The sequence below is a fragment of the Lissotriton helveticus genome, assembly GCF_964261635.1.
Source record: "Lissotriton helveticus chromosome 1_1 unlocalized genomic scaffold, aLisHel1.1 SUPER_1_unloc_43, whole genome shotgun sequence".
Classification (NCBI taxonomy): Eukaryota; Metazoa; Chordata; class Amphibia; order Caudata; family Salamandridae; genus Lissotriton; species Lissotriton helveticus.
The window spans coordinates 74,738-94,132 of NW_027611685.1; the positions used below are offsets into that span (position 1 = coordinate 74,738).

The window sequence follows — 19,395 nt, forward strand, 5'->3', positions numbered from 1 at the left end:
TCATTCACAAGGGGACACACCTGCACTTCTTTCATTCACAAGGGAACACACCTGCACTTCTATCATTCACAAGGGACAGCCCCTGCACTTCTTTCATTCCCAGGACACAGCACCTGCACTGCTTTCATTGACAGGGGACAGCACCTGCACTTCTTTCATTCACAAGGGACAGCACCTGCACTTCTATCTTACACAAGGGACAGCACCGGCACTTCTTTTATTTACAAGGGACACACCTGCACTTCTTTCATTCAAAAGGGTCACACATGCACTACTTTCATTCACAAGGGACAGCACCTGCACATCATTCATTCACAGGGGACAGCACCTGCACTTCTATCTTACACAAGAGACAGCACCGGCACTTCTTTTATTTACAAGGGACACACCTGCACTTCTTTCATTCAAAAGGGTCACACGTGCACTTCTTTCATTCACAAGGGACACACCTGCCCTTCTTTCATTCACAGGGGACAGCAACAGCCGTTCTTTCATTCACAGGGGGAGACACCTGCACTTCTTTCATTCACAAGGGGACACAACTGCACTTCTTTCATTCACAAGGGACAGCCCCTGCACTTCTTTCATTCCCAGGACACAACACCTGCACTGCTTTCATTGACAGGGGACAGCACCTGCACTTCTTTCATTCACAAGGGACAGCACCTGCACTTCTATCTTACACAAGGGACAGCACCTGCACTTCTTTAATTCACAGGGGACAGCACCTGCACTTCTTTCATTCACAAGGGACAGCACCTGAACTTCTTTCATTCACAAGGGACAGCACCTGCACTTCTATCTTACACAAGGGACAGCACCTGCACTTCTTTTATTTACAAGGGACAGCACCTGCACGTCTTTAATTCAAAGGGGACAGCTCCTGCACTTCTTTCATTCACAAGGGACAGCACCTGCACTTCTTTCATTCACAAGGGGACACACCTGCACTTCTATCATTCACAAGAGACAGACCCGGCACTTCTTTCATTCACAGGGGACAGCACGTGCACTTCTTTCATTCACAAGGGACACACCTGCATTCTTACATTCACAAGGGACAGCATCTGAACTTCTTTCATTCACAAAGGACAGCACCTGCCCTTCTTTCATTCACAGGGGACAGCAACAGCCATTCTTTCATTCACAAGGGGAGACACCTGCACTTCTTTCATTCACAAGGGGACACACCTGCACTTCTATCATTCACAAGGGACAGCCCCTGCACTTCTTTCATTCCCAGGACACAGCACCTGCACTGCTTTCATTGACAGGGGACAGCACCTACACTTCTTTCATTCACAAGGGACAGCACCTGCACTTCTATCTTACACAAGGGACAGCACCTGCACTTCTTTTATTTACAAGGGACACACCTGCACTTCTTTCATTCAAAAGGGTCACACATGCACTTCTTTCATTCACAAGGGACAGCACCTGCACATCATTCATTCACAGGGGACAGCAAGTGCACTTCTTTCATTCACAAGGGACACACCTGCATTCTTACATTCACAAGGGACAGCATCTGAACTTCTTTCATTCACAAAGGACAGCACCTGCCCTTCTTTCATTCACAGGGGACAGCAACAGCCGTTCTTTCATTCACAGGGGGAGACACCTGCACTTCTTTCATTCACAAGGGGACACACCTGCACTTCTTTCATTCACAAGGGGACACACCTGCACTTCTTTCATTCACAAGGGACAGCCCCTGCACTTCTTTCATTCCCAGGACACAACACCTGCACTGCTTTCATTGACAGGGGACAGCACCTGCACTTCTTTCATTCACAAGGGACAGCACCTGCACTTCTATCTTACACAAGGGACAGCACCTACACTTCTTTTATTTACAAGGGACAGCACCTGCACTTCTTTAATTCACAGGGGACAGCACCTGCACTTCTTTCATTCACAAGGGACAGCACCTGAACTTCTTTCATTCACAAGGGACAGCACCTGCACTTCTTTTATTTACAAGGGACAGCACCTGCACGTCTTTAATTCAAAGGGGACAGCACCTGCACTTCTTTCATTCACAAGGGACAGCATCTGCATTTCTTTCATTCATTAGGGACATCTCCTGCACTTCTTTCATTCACAAGGGACAGCACCTGCACTTCTTTCATTTACAAGGGACACACCTGCACTTCTTTCATTCACAAGGGACAGCACCTGCACATCATTCATTCACAGGGGACAGCACGTGCACTTCTTTCATTCACAAGGGACACACCTGCATTCTTACATTCACAAGGGACAGCATCTGAACTTCTTTCATTCACAAAGGACAGCACCTGCACTTCTATCATTCACAAGGGACAGCCCCTGCACTTCTTTCATTCCCAGGACACAGCACCTGCACTTCTTTCATTCACAGAAGACGGCACCTGCTCTTCTGTCATTCACAGGGGACGACACCTGCACTTCTTTCATTCACAAGAGACCGCACCTGCACTTCTTCCATTCACAATGGAGCCACCTGCACTTCTTTCAATCACAGGGGACAGCACCTGCACTTCTTTCATTCACAGGGGATGGCACCTGAACTTCGTTCATTCACAAGGGACGGCACCTGTATTTCTTTCATTCACAATGGACGGCACCTGCACTTCTTTCATTCACAGGGGACGGCACCTCTACTTCTTTCATTCACAAGGAACAGCACCTCTTCTTCTTTCATTCACAGGGGACGGCACCTGCACCTATTTCATTCACAAGAGAAAGACCCGGCACTTCTTTCATTCACAAGGGACACACCTGCACTTCTTTCATTCAAAAGGGTCACACCTGCACTTCTTTCATTCACAAGGGACAGCACCTGCACATCATTCATTCACAGGGGACAGCACGTGCACTTCTTTCATTCACAAGGGACACACCTGCATTCTTACATTCACAAGGGACAGCATCTGAACTTCTTTCATTCACAAAGGACAGCACCTGCCCTTCTTTCATTCACAGGGGACAGCAACAGCCGTTCTTTCATTCACAAGGGGAGACACCTGCACTTCTTTCATTCACAAGGGGACACACCTGCACTTCTTTCATTCACAAGGGGACACACCTGCACTTCTATCATTCACAAGGGACAGCCCCTGCACTTCTTTCATTCCCAGGACACAGCACCTGCACTGCTTTCATTGACAGGGGACAGCACCTGCACTTCTTTCATTCACAAGGGACAGCACCTGCACTTCTATCTTACACAAGGGACAGCACCTGCACTTCTTTTATTTACAAGGGACACACCTGCACTTCTTTCATTCAAAAGGGTCACACCTGCACTTCTTTCATTCACAAGGGACAGCACCTGCACATCATTCATTCACAGGGGACAGCACGTGCACTTCTTTCATTCACAGGGGACACACCTGCATTCTTACATTCACAAGGGACAGCATCTGAACTTCTTTCATTTACAAAGGACAGCACCTGCCCTTCTTTCATTCACAGGGACAGCAACAGCCGTTCTTTCATTCACAAGGGGAGACACCTGCACTTCTTTCATTCACAAGGGGACACACCTGCACTTCTTTCATTCACAAGGGACAGCCCCTGCACTTCTTTCATTCCCAGGACACAGCACCTGCACTGCTTTCATTGACAGGGGACAGCACCTGCACTTCTTTCATTCACAAGGGACAGCACCTGCACTTCTATCTTACACAAGGGACAGCACCTATACTTCTTTTATTTACAAGGGACAGCACCTGCACTTCTATCTTACACAAGGGACAGCACCTGCACTTCTTTGATTTACAAGGGACAGCACCTGCACTTCTTTAATTCACAGGGGACAGCACCTGCACTTCTTTCATTCACAAGGGACAGCACCTGAACTTCTTTCATTCACAAGGGACAGCACCTGCACTTCTATCTTACACAAGGGACAGCACCTGCACTTCTTTGATTTACAAGGGACAGCACCTGCACTTCTTTAATTCACAGGGGACAGCACATGCACTTCTTTCATTCACAAGGGACAGCACCTGCACTTCTTTCATTCACAAGGGACAGCACCTGCACTTCTATCTTACACAAGGGACAGCACCTGCACTTCTTTGATTTACAAGGGACAGCACCTGCACTTCTTTAATTCACAGGGGACAGCACCTGCACTTCTTTCATTCACAAGGGACAGCACCTGAACTTCTTTCATTCACAAGGGACAGCACCTGCACTTCTATCTTACACAAGGGACAGCACCTGCACTTCTTTTATTTACAAGGGACAGCACCTGCACGTCTTTAATTCAAAGGGGACAGCACCTGCACTCCTTTCATTCACAAGGGACAGCACCTGCACTTCTTTCATTCACAAGGGGCAGCATCTGCATTTCTTTCATTCATTAGGGACATCTCCTGCACTTCTTTCATTCACAAGGGACAGCACCTGCACTTCTTTCATTTACAAGGGACACACCTGCACTTCTTTCATTCACAAGGGACAGCACCTGCACTTCTTTGTGACGGCACCTGCACTTCTTTCATTCACAAGGGACAGCCCCTGCACTTCTTTCATTCACAAGGGAGAACACCTGCGATTCTTTCATTCACAAGGGACAGCACCTGCACTTCTTTGTGACGGCACCTGCACTTCTTTCATTCACAAGGGACAGCCCCTGCACTTCTTTCATTCACAAGGGACAATACCTGCGCTTCTTTCATTCACAAGGGACAGCACCTGCACTTCATTGTGACAGCACCTGCACTTCTTTCATTCACAAGGGACAGCACCTGCACTTCTTTCTTTCACAGGGGCAGCACCTGCACTTCTTTCATTCACAAGGGACAGCACCTGCACTTCTTTGTGACAGCACCGGCACTTCTTTCATTCACAAGGGACAACACCTGCGCTTCTTTCTTTCACAGAGGACAGGACCTGTACACTTCTTTCATTCACAAAGGACAACACCTGCACTTCTTTCATTCACAAGGGACAGCACCTGCACTTCTGTCATTCACAGGGGACGACACCTGCACTTCTTTCATTCACAAGACACAGCACCTGCACTTTTTTCATTCACAATGGAGCCACCTGCACTTCTTTAATTCACAATGGAGCCACCTGCACTTCTTTAATTCACATGGGACAGCACCTGCACTTCTTTCATTCACAAGGGACAGCACCTGCACTTCTTTCATTCACAAGGGACAGCACCTGCACCACTTTCATTCAGAGGGGACGGCACCTGAACTTCTTTCATTCACAAGGGACAGCACCTGCACTTCTTTCATTCACAATGGACAGCACCTGCACTTCTTTCATTCACAGGGGACAGCACCTGAACTTCTTTCTTTCACAGGGGACAGCACCTGTACACTTCTTTCAATCATAGGGGTCAGCTCCGGCACTTCTTTCATTCATAAGGGACAGCACCTGCACTTCATTCATTCACAAGGGACAGCACTGGCACTTCTTTCGTTCACAAGGGACACACCTGCACTTCTTTCATTCACAAGGGGCAGCATCTGCATTTCTTTCATTAATTAGAGACATCTCCTGCGCTTCTTTCATTCACAAGGGACAGCACCTGCACTACTTCCATTCACAAGGGACAACACCTGCACTTCTTTGTGACAGCACCTGCACTTCTTTCATTCACAAGGGACAACACCTGCGCTTCTTTCTTTCACAGAGGACAGGTCCTGTACACTTCTTTCATTCACAGGGGACAGCACCTGCATTTCTTTCATTCACAAGGGACAACACCTGCACTTCTTTCATTCACAAGGGACAGCACCTGCACTTCTTTGTGACAGCACCTGCACTTCTTTCATTCACAAGGGACAGCACCTGCACTTCTGTCATTCACAGGGGACGACACCTGCACTTCTTTAATTCACAAGACACAGTACCTGCACTTCTTTTATTCACAATGGAGCCACTTGCACTTCTTTCATTCACAAGAGACAGCACCTGCACTTCTTTCATTCTTAAGGGACTGCACCTGCACTTCTTTCATTCACAAGGGACAGCACCTGCACTTCTTTCATTAACAAGGGACAGCACCTGCACCTCTTTTATTCAGAGGGGACGGCACCTGAACTTCTGTCATTCACAAGGGACAGCACCTGCACTTCTTTCATTCACAATGGACAGCACCTGAACTTCTTTCTTTCACAGGGGACAGCACCTGTACACTTCTTTCAATCATAGGGGTCAGCTCCGGCACTTCTTTCATTCATAAGGGACAGCACCTGCACTTCATTCATTCACAAGGGACAGCACTGGCACTTCTTTCGTTCACAAGGGACACACCTGCACTTCTTTCATTCACAAGGGACAGCATCTGCATTTCTTTCATTCATTAGGGACATCTCCTGCACTTCTTTCATTCACAAGGGACAGCACCTGCACTTCTTTCATTCATAAGGGACATCTCCTGCACTTCTTTCATTCACGAGGGATGGCATCTGCACTTCTTTCATTCACAAGAGACAGAACCTGCACTTCTTTCATTCACAAGGGATAGCATCTGCACTTCTTTCATTCACAAGGGACAGCACCTGCACTTCTTTCATTCACAAGGGATAGCACCTGCACTTCTTTCATTCACAAGGGACAGCACCTGCACCTCTTTCATTCACAAGGGACAGCACCTGCACTTCATTTATTCACAAGGCACAGCACCAGCTATTCTTTCATTCACAAGGGACGGCACCTGCACTATTTTCAATCACAAGGGACAGCACCTGCACTTATTTCATTCACAAAGGACAGCACCTGCACTTCTTTCATTCATAAGGGACAGCACCTGCACTTCATTAAATTCATAAGGGACGGCACCTGCACTTCTTTCATTCACAAGGGACGGCACCTACACTTCTTTCATTCACAAGGGACAGCACCTGCACTTCTTTCATTCACAAGGGACGGCACCTACACTTCTTTTATTCACAGGGGACAGCAAATGCACTTCTTTCATTCACAAGGGAGACACCTGCACTTCTTTCTTTCACAAGGGACAGCACCTGCACCTCTTCCATTCACAAGGGACAGCAACTGCACTTCTCAGTATTGATAGGATACCTGTAATGGGAGAGTACGGCACTTCTGAGCAGCAAGCAGGTAGGCTGGAGAGTGAGTACCTGAAGTTCTGTAGTTCCCTTTAGAGCACTGTCAATAGAGGCAGGAACCTGATAGCATCAGAAATCTGGCTCTGCACTTTGAAGAATGAACGCCATGAACAGAGGTGGAGACCAGGAAAAGAAAAGAGCAAATGTAGTGAAGGAAATTACCCCACTAGTGCCACCCGGGTCAAGCTCGACCTCCTCTAACCTTCAAAGAATGAAGAGTTAATGACATAGTAGAGAATACAAGCAAACTAGTTTATTTATAAAGTACACTGCACTGGAATACAATCTGACCATCCTCCTATGATGGCTGATGAGGGACTGACTCTTACAGTCATAAAGTTACATTATGTATGTTGCGGAGTCCACAAAGACCTGCCTATTATGTAAAAACACTGGTAGCTGTCATAATACAATGGGGGTACAGAACAAACATTTCAATTCCACAGCCTGGCACAAGTTATCCACTGCCCATCCTCCCCACTAGACAGGTGGGAGAAGGCCTCTATGTGACAGAAAAGGCATGCATTAATAAGCACGATTTAACCTTTGAGAAATAAAACTACCAAGGACCATTTCTGGTAAAGGTTTCAAGTAAAAGTTTTGATTATAATACAAAATGGCGTCTTCGAAAGCTAAAATGGTGGAACAGATGTCAACCTACCTAACGTAACATCTGTACTTAATAATTGCATTCGCCTACAGCAAGAATATATTATGAAATAGCTACTTAAATGCTAACATAATATCAGGTGAAATACGAGTAATATGGCAGTAATACATTTCAACTCTAACAGACCCTCCTTTTAGCATTTATTAGTTAACACAGACATCTTTATTCTTGCTATCAGGTAGAGGTTGTTACAATTCTAAAAGTAGAGACAATGGATGAATACAGGCGATAATATGTCAAATACGAATATATGTATATATGCATAGCATGCGTATGGAAGAAAATGACACTAAACATCAGTAGTACGAGTAACATCAGGAACAGAACCTGCAAGAGAAGTAGTTGAACCAAAAACACCATCATCTATTTGCATAATAGTATCAAGCTTCTTTTGAAGCATTATAGTTGTATTAATATCATGAACTGAAATCCTTTTGGGAGAGAAATAAGTAGCACAGTATGAGTAGCATAAGGGAAGACACTGAATCAAGACACAGCAACAAATTAAAAGAACAATGATATATATAACCTTTTCTAGAATCCAACCCCAAACACCAAATAAAGATCAACTCAAATTACCGCTCCATTCCTCGAACGTTTTACAAAATGTCTAAAATATGCAGAATGATATTCCTTTCCTTATTCGTGATACCGACCACACACTGCTCTCCTATTAATGCGCAAGCACCACCGCTCTTAGCAAGAATAAAATCGACCGCATATCTCGTTTGCTCAGAGTATATGCACATACTGAAAGCACAGTCCTGGGCACGCATTGTACGAATATCTGTGGTCGACACCAGTATAATATGCAAATGTATTTAATAATGCAACAAAGAAAAACAGGTGTTTTGTCACATAAGGGAAGTAAACTGTGACTTCTTCAGGGCTGGGGAAGATACACAACATATAGTAAAATATTATAAAATCATAGAATTAGTTGTTGCCAAAACCAAGATAAACACAACAATAGGGAAATGTGTATCGGGACCACCAATAGCACGTGGAAACCCTAGGAAGAAAAGTGGACATACAAATGTAAATGTGACTTAGTATGGAGACAGGCCCCGTGGGGTAAAAATCGTGACTGCGCAACGGAGAGAGCAAAAGAACCATTGTGGAATGATAATGAGAAACAATACTAACAAGCGGTGAATATTGGTTTTAGGGTGGCATCAAAAGGTGGTAACATGAACTGCAACGTAAATAATATACTTAAGCAAAATTACATGTTAATTCTTAACACAAACACACTAAGCTCGACATTCTATATGTAGCACAATGGAGAAAATAAGAGGAGAGACTCTTGAGCATTAGACATAATCAATGGCAAGCTGAGTAGGGGAACGGATGTAATGGGAACTAAAATTTATAGGGAAGAGACAAGTCATGCGCAATAGCTCTAAAAGGGAATGGAAGCACATGAGCCCAGAAGGGGGAGACTGCCATAGGATCAACTTGTAAAATTATAGTCCCGGACATATGTGTCCCTATACCATACGTGTGAGAATACTAACGTTGAAGGGAGGAGGAAGACAATACTTGTGTGGTGGTGCAGACACTCATACACTCTCATTCATAGTTAAAAGAAGAAGAGTTTCAACCCTATGGGGGGTCCCACAAATGCCTAAAGAAAAAACAGTTCACTACTGGAAGCTCTTAAACATCAGTTGTTTGTGATGTCATGGCCTCTCAGGGGCCGTTTCTCATGGGTGATGTGTTGGTCTACGAGTGTTTCAGTGGCAACACCACCTTCTTCAGGACCAATACTTGGTATAAAATGAGTCTCAAACAACAAACCAAAATGGGTTAATCTGTAGCTACCAAGCCAGTGGGGAAATAGTTTCAATTTCAACAATTCAAATGTGCAGCCTTTAGCAATGCCTCCAAATGTTGAAACAGTGTACTGTCTGTGCAGGGAAGCGAATTATTGTCCTATAACAGGCCTTTTTGTGTCAATTATTTTGCACAAATGGGAGTAGAATCAAATGGCTGTACATGTTGCGCATCCTCTCGCCAAGGTTCTATCCGTAAAAAACGTTACCAGCTCCACTGTGTTTATTACCACGGACAGACGCCGGCAAAACTCCTACTAATGGGCTCTGTTCCGGTCCGGCATGCCAGTTTGAGCATGCCGAACCGGAACAGAGCTCATTAGTCCCATTTATTTTTTTTGTGTGAGTGGCCCACGAGAGGATCAGATATCTAGACAAAATTAGCCTTTCTATTGCTTAATACACTATAAATGTGATACCCTTTGGGGTATCACATTTATAGTGGAAACAGGAAACAAACGCAAATTAAAAGCACATTTTATTTATTCTCTAAAAACTGTTTAAATATATAATTTCCAGGTTCCACATATCTGTCAAAAAATATTTACACTTTCAGCCATTTAGTTACAAACTGATAGTGGGAAAAACACATGTTGTATAAAAACTGATACCAGAACCTTTTTACATTATTTTATGTTTCTTGTTTTTAAATCAGGCCGTCGACCTTTGAAGTGAAAATTATTATAAGGGCCTGACATCACTTCTTGTGACGTCATTGTGATTTGCATATGATAATGGGGGTATACAACCTTTACCACGCATCTTTTACCACGCAGTACCATTACAACGCAGCTTTTACAACGCAGACCATTTCCACGCATTGCTGTGGGGGGCGCTCTAGGATAGGGAATAAGTTTAATTTACTATCCAACACCTTCCCTAGTGTCCACGGGGACTGGAGTTGGAATGGTAAATTAAACTTTTCACTATCCAGCACCCCAAACAGAAATGCGTGGTAAAGGTTTGCGTTGTAAAAACCGCGTTGTAAAGGGATGCGTGGTAAAAGGATGCGTGGTAACATCATACATCCGATAATGGGCTCCTTCACTATTTTCCTTACTTGTGCCCTAAAAATAAACTATATAAAATCACTGGTATTCAGCCCGTTTTTTCTGGTGATGTCACACATTGACATGTATTCGGCTGCATCTTCTATTTTTAGGTGAATACAAATCCCCTGCCATTCCCCCTCCTTCCATTTCTCTCTTTCTTTTTCTCCCCCTTTCTTTGTTTCTCTTGCTCTCTTTACCTCGCCCCCTCTCTATCTCCCACACTCTCCTGTTAGCTTTAGCTTCATGAATGTCACTTTCACTTCTGGCATTCATATAACATATCCTTCAGAACATTTGAGGACAAGGGACAATCAGTGTGGAAGACGAGTTACTGGGAGTGCAACTGATTGTCCTAGCACATATATACTTTTGATGTGGGATTTCACTATTTCACCACATTCTTCAAACAGAGTCTGCTGCTTACAGTGGCTCAATTCTGGTAAAAATAAGAGTTTGGCAAGTCACCAAATGAATAGGGAGAGCCAAGTCGGAGAGGAGCCACAGGTCACACTTTGTTTTAAGGTCTGAGGCACGAGCTTATCCATCAATCGAAAACAGTCTGTAAAAGATGCAGCAAACGTTACTTAAAAACAAGGTATATGCTCTTTTATATCTAAAAATAGGTTATTTCTTGAACACCGGTGCTTCGCTTTAGTTCATCACATATACTGCAGTGGCATTTGTTAACAGTAATACATACATATTACCAATGAAGTTAACCATCTCCAGAACCTGTCCACTCTGGGTGTGTTGGGTTTATAGGTTTTAATCCGACAAATTAGCTGAAAGTACCGTTGTTAGTCCCAGTATTGTTCAGTGTTGCTTTTACAGGTAGTGTGGTCAGGGGCGATTGAATGTTTTCCTTTGTATCTCTTCTTCACCAAATAAAAATCAACAATGTTTCTTTTCTTTTAATCCACATTGTGCTTGTCTCCCACTGTGTATCCTGGTACATCACGTCACTTTGCTATGTGTACGGAAGTGAACAATCACTGGAAACAAACACTTTTATAATTCTGTAAATACTGTTATCTGTTTTTCTTCTTTACTGCTAGTCCGGTCTTCTATCATCTGGTATTTCAAGGTCCCACATAATTTGAATTTTATCTTTTTCCATAATTTATTCCTCTCATAATAACTGCACTGTTCAGCTCGTTTATGTCCTCAGATGGGTCGATATTATTTTTGATGTTTTTAAGATCTTTTTGGGTTCTCTGCATCTCCAGGATTATTTCTATTGAGTTAAATGAAGTAGTGTATTCATTGAGGGTTGTGTGGAATCGAATTTTGATAAAAGCCCTTCACACTTTCAGTGCCCTTCTAGCTTTTCCCCTGTGTGTTCGCTGATGACTTTGTAGCTCTGATAATCGACTAAAACTTTTCCCACATTCATTGCACTTGAATGATTTGTCAGTTCGTTGATGATACCTTAATGCTGAAGAGAAGTTAAAACTACTGTCACATTCGCTGATGTGTTTGGATGTTTGATAAGTGACTAAAGCACTTTGCACATTCTCTGCACTTGAATGGCTATTCCCCTGTGTGTGTTCGCTGATGCACCCTTAATGTTGAGTAACAACTAAAAATGCTTTCACATTCATTGCAATGGTATGGTTTTTCCCCTGTGTGTGTTCGTTGATGTGTTTGTAGATTTTCTAATTTACTAAAGCTCTTCCCACATTCACTTAATGGCTTTTCTCCTGTGTGTGTTCGCTGATGATTTTGTAGGTGTGATGACTGACTGAAACACTTTGCACATTCACTGCACTTGAATGGTTTTTCTCCTGTGTGGGTTTGCTGATGTCTATGCAGGCTTGATAACTCACTAAAGCACTTTGCACATTCACTGCACTTGAATGGTTTTTCCCCCGTGTGTGTTCTTTGATGACTTTGAAGGTGTGATAATTTACTAAAGCTCTTCCCACATTCACAGCATTTAAATGGCTTTTCTCCTGTGTGTGTTCGCTGATGATTTTGTAGGTTTGATGACTTACTGAAGCACTTTGCACATTCACTGCACTTGAATGGTTTTTCTCCTGTGTGTGTTCGCTGATGATTCCTTAATACTGAAGATAAGCAAAAACTACTGTCACATTCACTGCAATGATAGGGCTTTTCCCCTGTGTGTGTTCGCTGATGTGTTTGGAGGTTTGATAACCAACTAAAACTCTTCCCACATTCATTGCACTTGAATGCTTTTTCTCCTGTGTGAGTTTTCTGATGACTCCCTAATGCTGAAGAGCTGCGAAAACAACTGTCACATTCACTACAATGATAGGGTTTTTCCCCAGTGTGTATTCGCTGATGACTATTTAGGTATGATAACTGACTAAAGCACTTTGCACATTCACTGCACTTGAATGGTTTTTCCCCCGTGTGTGTTCGTTGATGACTTTGAAGGTGTGATAATCGACTAAAGCTCTTCACACATTCACTGCACTTTAATGGTTTTTCCCCTGTGTGTGTTCGCTGATGTGCTTGGAGGTTTGATAACCGACTAAAGCTCTTCCCACATTCATTGCACTTGAATGCTTTTTCTCCTGTGTGAGTTTGCTGATGATTCCTTAATACTGAAGAGCTACGAAAACTACTGTCACATTCACTACAATGATAGGGTTTTTCCCCAGTGTGTATTCGCTGATGACTATTTAGGTCTGATAACTGACTAAAGCACTTTGCACATTCACTGCACTTCAATGGCTTTTCCCCTGTGTGGGTTTGCTGATGTCTATGCAGGCTTGATAACTCACTAAAGCACTTTGCACATTCACTGCACTTGAATGGTTTTTCCCCCGTGTGTGTTCGTTGATGACTTTGAAGGTATGATAATCGACTAAAGCTCTTCACACATTCACTGCACTTGAATGGTTTTTCCCCTGTGTGTGTTCGCTGATGTGCTTGGAGGTTTGATAACAGACTAAAGCTCTTCCCACATTCATTGCACTTGAATGCTTTTTCTCCTGTGTGAGTTTGCTGATGATTCCTTAATACTGAAGAGCTACGAAAACTACTGTCACATTCACTACAATGATAGGGTTTTTCCCCAGTGTGTATTCGCTGATGACTATTTAGGTCTGATAACTGACTAAAGCACTTTGCACATTCACTGCACCTCAATGGCTTTTCCCCTGTGTGGGTTTGCTGATGTCTATGCAGGCTTGATAACTCACTAAAGCACTTTGCACATTCACTGCACTTGAATGGTTTTTCCCCTGTGTGTGTTCGTTGATGTTTTTCTAGTTTTGATAACTGACTAAAGCACTTTGCACATTCACTGCACTTGAATGGTTGTTCCCCTGGGTGTGTTTGATTATGTCTTTGAAGGTGTGATAACTGACTAAAGTTCTTTGCACATTCAGTGCACTTGAATGGTTTTTCCCCCATGTGTGTTCGCTGATGACTTTTTAGTTTTGATAACTGACTAAAGCACTTTGCACATTCACTGCGCTTGAATGGTTGTTCCCCTGTGTGTGTTCGCTTGTGTCTTTGTAGTTCTGATAACCTACTAAAGCTCTTGACACATTCACTGCACTTGAATGGCTTTTCTCCTATGTGTGTTCGCTGGTGTCTTTGTAGTTCTGATAACCTATTAAAGTTATTGACACATTCACTGCACTTGAATGGTTTTTGTCCTGTGTACGTGTGCTGATGAAGCTTGAGTAGTGATGACAAATGAAAGCTCTTGCCGCACGTGTATGATTCTTCTTTCTTGGTTACTATCTGTGGGTCGGGTATATGTTTGTCTACAGCCCATGACTGTATTTCCTGATGGGCCAACATGGCTGACAAAGCACTTGTGTTTTTCGCACACACTTTATATGCTTGTAGTATTTTGCACATTTAATTTCTGTTTTAACAGTAAATGCAATAGCCACCAAATATTTGCCACACTCCTAATACGCAGAAGGTGTCTTTGTAGGTGATTGTACCTTTAGATTGGATTATGGCTATGGACGCTTGTGAGTAAAGCTGTATCTTCCTTCTGGCCGGCGCAAATTAGGACAGTCTATTGAATTGTAGATACAAGAACTTATGTTTCCTTTACCCATCAGTTGTCTAGCTCCGCTCTGTTGTGCTCTTCTCTGGTTACTCTTGTTTGTCCAGAAAGAGTTTACAATTCACCTAGAGCACGGAATGATGGCTTGACATCATATTAGAAAACAGAGCACTGCAGTAATCACACCATACAGATCCCATGACCAAAGTTGGTATTGGACACTTGTTTATACAGGAGGTGGTTTGTTATTGTTGTTGCCTTAATTTTCCTAAGGTCATTTCTTCGTCTTGTGGCGTGGAGGTGCACAGCTCAACCTCTTATAATCACTGAACTGCCCTTGATGCTTCATCCGGGATCTGTCGGTTTGTGTGCAGGTTCCTCTGCCGCCGACTGCGCTGATGTTTTCCTGAATACTGTATCTAATTAATTCTGCTATTATTGAAGATGTACAGCATTAGCTTCATTATTGATGGTCATTTCATACATTCAAGGATGGGTTTCTGTTGGATGTAAAGATATTGAAAATTACTAAATTGAAACATAATGGAATGAGAATTCACAATGTTTAACTGGTTATAAAAGACATTTTGGGGGAGATTTACCAAATCTCCACGCAATGCAGAACAGCCGCCCCTTCGAGGCTGCGATGTACGACAGGGAGGGAGCAGGAGAGCACCATATTTATGGCTCTCTCCTTCCCTTTCCCTTGCTCTGGCACTGATTACAACGGGCCTGCACCATGCACACACCTTAGCACCAGAGCGCTAGGGTGTGTGCGTGTGAGTCCAGCATAGGTTTTGTACAGAAAGGACACCCTTCCTGTACAAAATAATTTTCCCGAGACACGAGGGAAAGCTTTTCCCACTTTGTATGCGTGTTGCACAGTGCAGCACGCATGCAAAGTCAGAAAAGGAAGGAGAAATGAAAGCATTTCTCCTTACTTGCGCCTAGTTTAAAAGGGTGCAGTTTTCTCGCGCTAAACCCAATCTACTGTATTTGGTAAATTGGGTTTAGCGTGAGAAACCTTGAGTGGTTGCATGGGAACGCCCATGCACCCACCTTGACAAGCCCTCATGGTGTGAAGTAATGCAAAGCAGTGATATGTGCTGCTTCACATTACTTTTACGCTATTAGGAAAAAAAGATTTTGTGCTGTTTTGTGCCACTTTTGTGACACAAACACGGCGCAAAATATTAATAAATCTCCCCCTTCTTCTTTACCGCCTTTGAAACTTAGCAAGGAATAGTTCATCATACACAGATATTTAACTAAAAGTTCTGTTGATCAGGTGACATCTTATTAATGTCTGAAAAGGAGGTGATTTACCAGTTTTTACAGACTAACTTAGCAAAGTAGGGGCGCTCTCGGAGCACCCAAGTGGTCGAGGTATAGCTTAAGATAGACGCATATGGTCAGGATTTCATTTAAACAACAATAGAGTTTAGAAAAAGAGATGGATCAGGCTGTGCTGCAAAATTTCCAGTAACTTTTTCACGAGGTATACAACAAAAGTAACTCCAGTCACACACTTCTTCTCGTTCTTTTCCTTTTTTTCTTTTCTTTTTTTTTCTTTTTTATTGAGAATTCCTGGTACAAACATACATAAATACATTATATATTGTATCATTATCGAAAAAAAGTGATAAAACCACATAAATATATTATGTATTGCATTATTATCGAGAAAAGTGATAAAACTGCATACAGTATAAATAGATTCAAAGCAAGAAACCAGTCCTTAGAGGCCCAAAATATACGAACAAACAGGAATGTTTCGCATTTCATATCAGCGGATAAAAGAAGCATAATTCATAATTTGCACCTATGAAAATCCGAGTTTTAATATTTCAACAATTAATTTTTATAATCTAGAGTCCCACCACCTTTTGAGCGGAGCCCAAATATTCAAACCCATTTCCCGGACTTTCCTGCCCTTGTGCTTGTATAGGCAGGATTCAATATTATGCATCCCCAGAAGTCTGACTAACCACATCTGAAAGGAGGGGGCTGTGATATCCTTCTCACCAGCTGATAGGAGAATCCGAAGTATGGCAACAGAAATAAACACCAGAGCTTCATCCTCTTTTTTCAGCCCCAGCTTACAATCAGTACCTAATAGCATCAGGGTAGGGGATAGAATAATCTTAACATCTAGCAGCCCCTCCCAGAATTTCTCAATTTCCCCGCGGATTATGTTTAATTTCTCACAATGAAAAAACATATATAATATATCCGCAGGTCCTTCACTGCATCAAGGGCATCTATAATTTTCCCTGATACCCCACTCAAACATGTGCTGGTGTAAAATACAGATTAAAATGTTTTTTAGAGTACTGTGCCCTCAGGTTGGAAGAACAAAATACTTTTTGATTTAATAGCAGGGCTTTACCCAGATCTACATCTGGGTCTTCTAATTTTGCAGCCCAAGAGGTCTCAACTTTTTTCAGGTCATCATGAATACCTATCAACAAAAAGTTATATACCATTTTAATCTTTTTACCCCCTTTTAATAAGTAATCCAACAAGGTCTTACTGGCACCTAAGCAGATGTGTGGTCCTATGGCCAGCAGTGTTTGAGAGATCTGTACAAATTTAAACCATTGGTTGGGAGGGATGCCATACTGCTCTTGGATAACTTCAAACCCCATCATGGAGTCCCCTTCCATAACATCTCCTAGTTTTTTAACGGCATGCTGCTCCCAAAACCCCCAACTACTATCAATACTAAGCTGTGGAAACAGACTGGAGTTCCATATTGGCAGGTAGTGATTAATTTTAGGGATTGCCAGTGTCTTTTGCACAAGTTTCCAGACCCCCCAGGCACTTTCAAGAACCTTGTACCGTGTTTTCCTATAATAGCGACGCTCTGTTTTCCGCAATAGCAGTCCCAAAGCCTCTCTGCCCAGTAACAATTCATATATAGAGGGTAGGTCCTGATTACCCCAAGGTGTATTAACCATGTTCATAGCTGGTTCAAAAAACATGGCCATCTGGGTCAACAAGCGTGTCCAATGATAAAACCTTAAATTTGGAAGTGCCAGCCCTCCCCTTTCCCACGGAAGAGACATATATTTCAGCGAACGTCTGACTTTACCGTACTGCCAAACAAACATCATAAAAATTGATTCTATTGACTTAATCACCCCCTCCTCTATAAGAATCGGTATAGAGCGTAAAAGATACAAAACCTTGGGGAACATAGTAATTTTCAATACGTACACCCTACCTATCAGGGACAGATGCAACACATCAATTCTTTTCAACTCTGCCGCTATTGATTTTATAAGTGGGTTAAAATTATCTTTGATAATTTGGTCTACTGCAGCATTTACCCTAACCCCCAAATATACTGCTGCATCCACATATCTTGTATCTACTTTGATTATATTGTTAGTGCAGATTATTTGAGTTTTACTCTCATTCAATAAATACCCCGACTGACTGCCATACTCTTTCGCTATTCCAACAAGAATTGGCAAAGCGTGATCAGGTTCTGGGGTAATTATGGCCAGGTCATCGGCGTATGCCAATCAAAAAATACAAAAAATATCCTGCGGTGAACATACAAACAGACAAAGAACAACTAACGGCTGCCTAGACTGATCAAAGAAATACGCAAAATTTGTACGGATTCCCATCACTCACCGGTCCCGGCGACATGCTTCATCATCTGGGTCTCCTTTATAGGGCTAACACTCCACCCTAGTGATGGAGGAGCCCAAGGATGTTTTCAAGGTATTAATAGGTACAGATGTGAGCAAGTATGATGTAAAGAGTGTATGGGAAAAAGATGCAGTGCAAAAAAAGGTGTGATGTGAATCTAAAATTGAAGCGGAATCAGACTGCAACTTTATTCGTGTCTGAACCGAACAAACATTAAAAACCGTGCAGAAAGGGGCGGATTCAATAGATAACCGTCCATTCAAAAGAGTTGGTCAACATGTTTCAGCACAGACAGGTAGAAATGAACCTAGTGCTTTCGTCAGGACCTCTTGAATATAGAATGCTACTGAAATTCAACACATTGGTGTGATCAAGAGATAAACAAAAAAGGATACGCTGTGAGTGTAGCTTCTCACAATCAACATTCCTCTTGCCTCTTGGAACAATTTCAAAGGTATGGAGGAAAAGCCTCACCCCGCCTGGCAACAGGTCAGGGCGAAGGAGGCACCGCTCTAACCGTTGGTACCGTCGGGGAGGTCGGCGTATGCCATCAATATATTTTCAAATCCTTTAAAAACTACAGGCCTAATCTCTGCACAGCCAAGGATCCTACGTATCAAAGGAACGATATATAATGAAAAAAGTATCGGTGAGCAGGGACACTCTTGGCGCGTCCCCCTCTTGATATAAATTTTTTCCGAGCTTTCTCCCATAAGTTGGACTCTGGCCACGGGATCATGATACATAGCCATAAGAGCACCCATAATTTTGGGGCCAAAGCCCCTGCCTTCCAGTATTCCCAGCAAATATTGCCATGCAACGCGATCAAAGGTCTTTTCCGCGTCGAGGAGGATCATGGCCATCCGCCCCTGAGGCAGCATGGGCATCAAATAGTGTGATAGCACGCCTAATGTGGTCAGTTGTACCACGGCCCGGGATAAACCCATGCTGCCACGGGGAGACCAGACCGCCAATGTCCCCCCCCAACCTTTTTGCCCAAACCTTTGCATACAGCTTAGTGTCCGCATTAATGAGGGAAATCGGTCGATATGACCCAGGGCACTCTTTTGGTTCCCCTTTTTATGGAACACTA

General features: G+C 43.1%; 1 protein-coding gene across 1 annotated transcript in view; it reads right to left on the bottom strand.

The window, feature by feature from the left end:
- Positions 1–10,055: 10,055 nt before the first annotated feature.
- The window catches only part of LOC144806077 (uncharacterized), a 215,100-nt gene continuing 205,760 nt past the window's right edge, over positions 10,056–19,395 (bottom strand). The window contains exon 5 of the mRNA XM_078672519.1: positions 10,056–15,139. Within this exon, the coding sequence (XP_078528645.1) occupies positions 12,173–14,482 (2,310 nt within the window). The 5' untranslated portion in view covers positions 14,483–15,139 and the 3' untranslated portion in view covers positions 10,056–12,172. The remainder of the gene's footprint in view (positions 15,140–19,395) is intronic.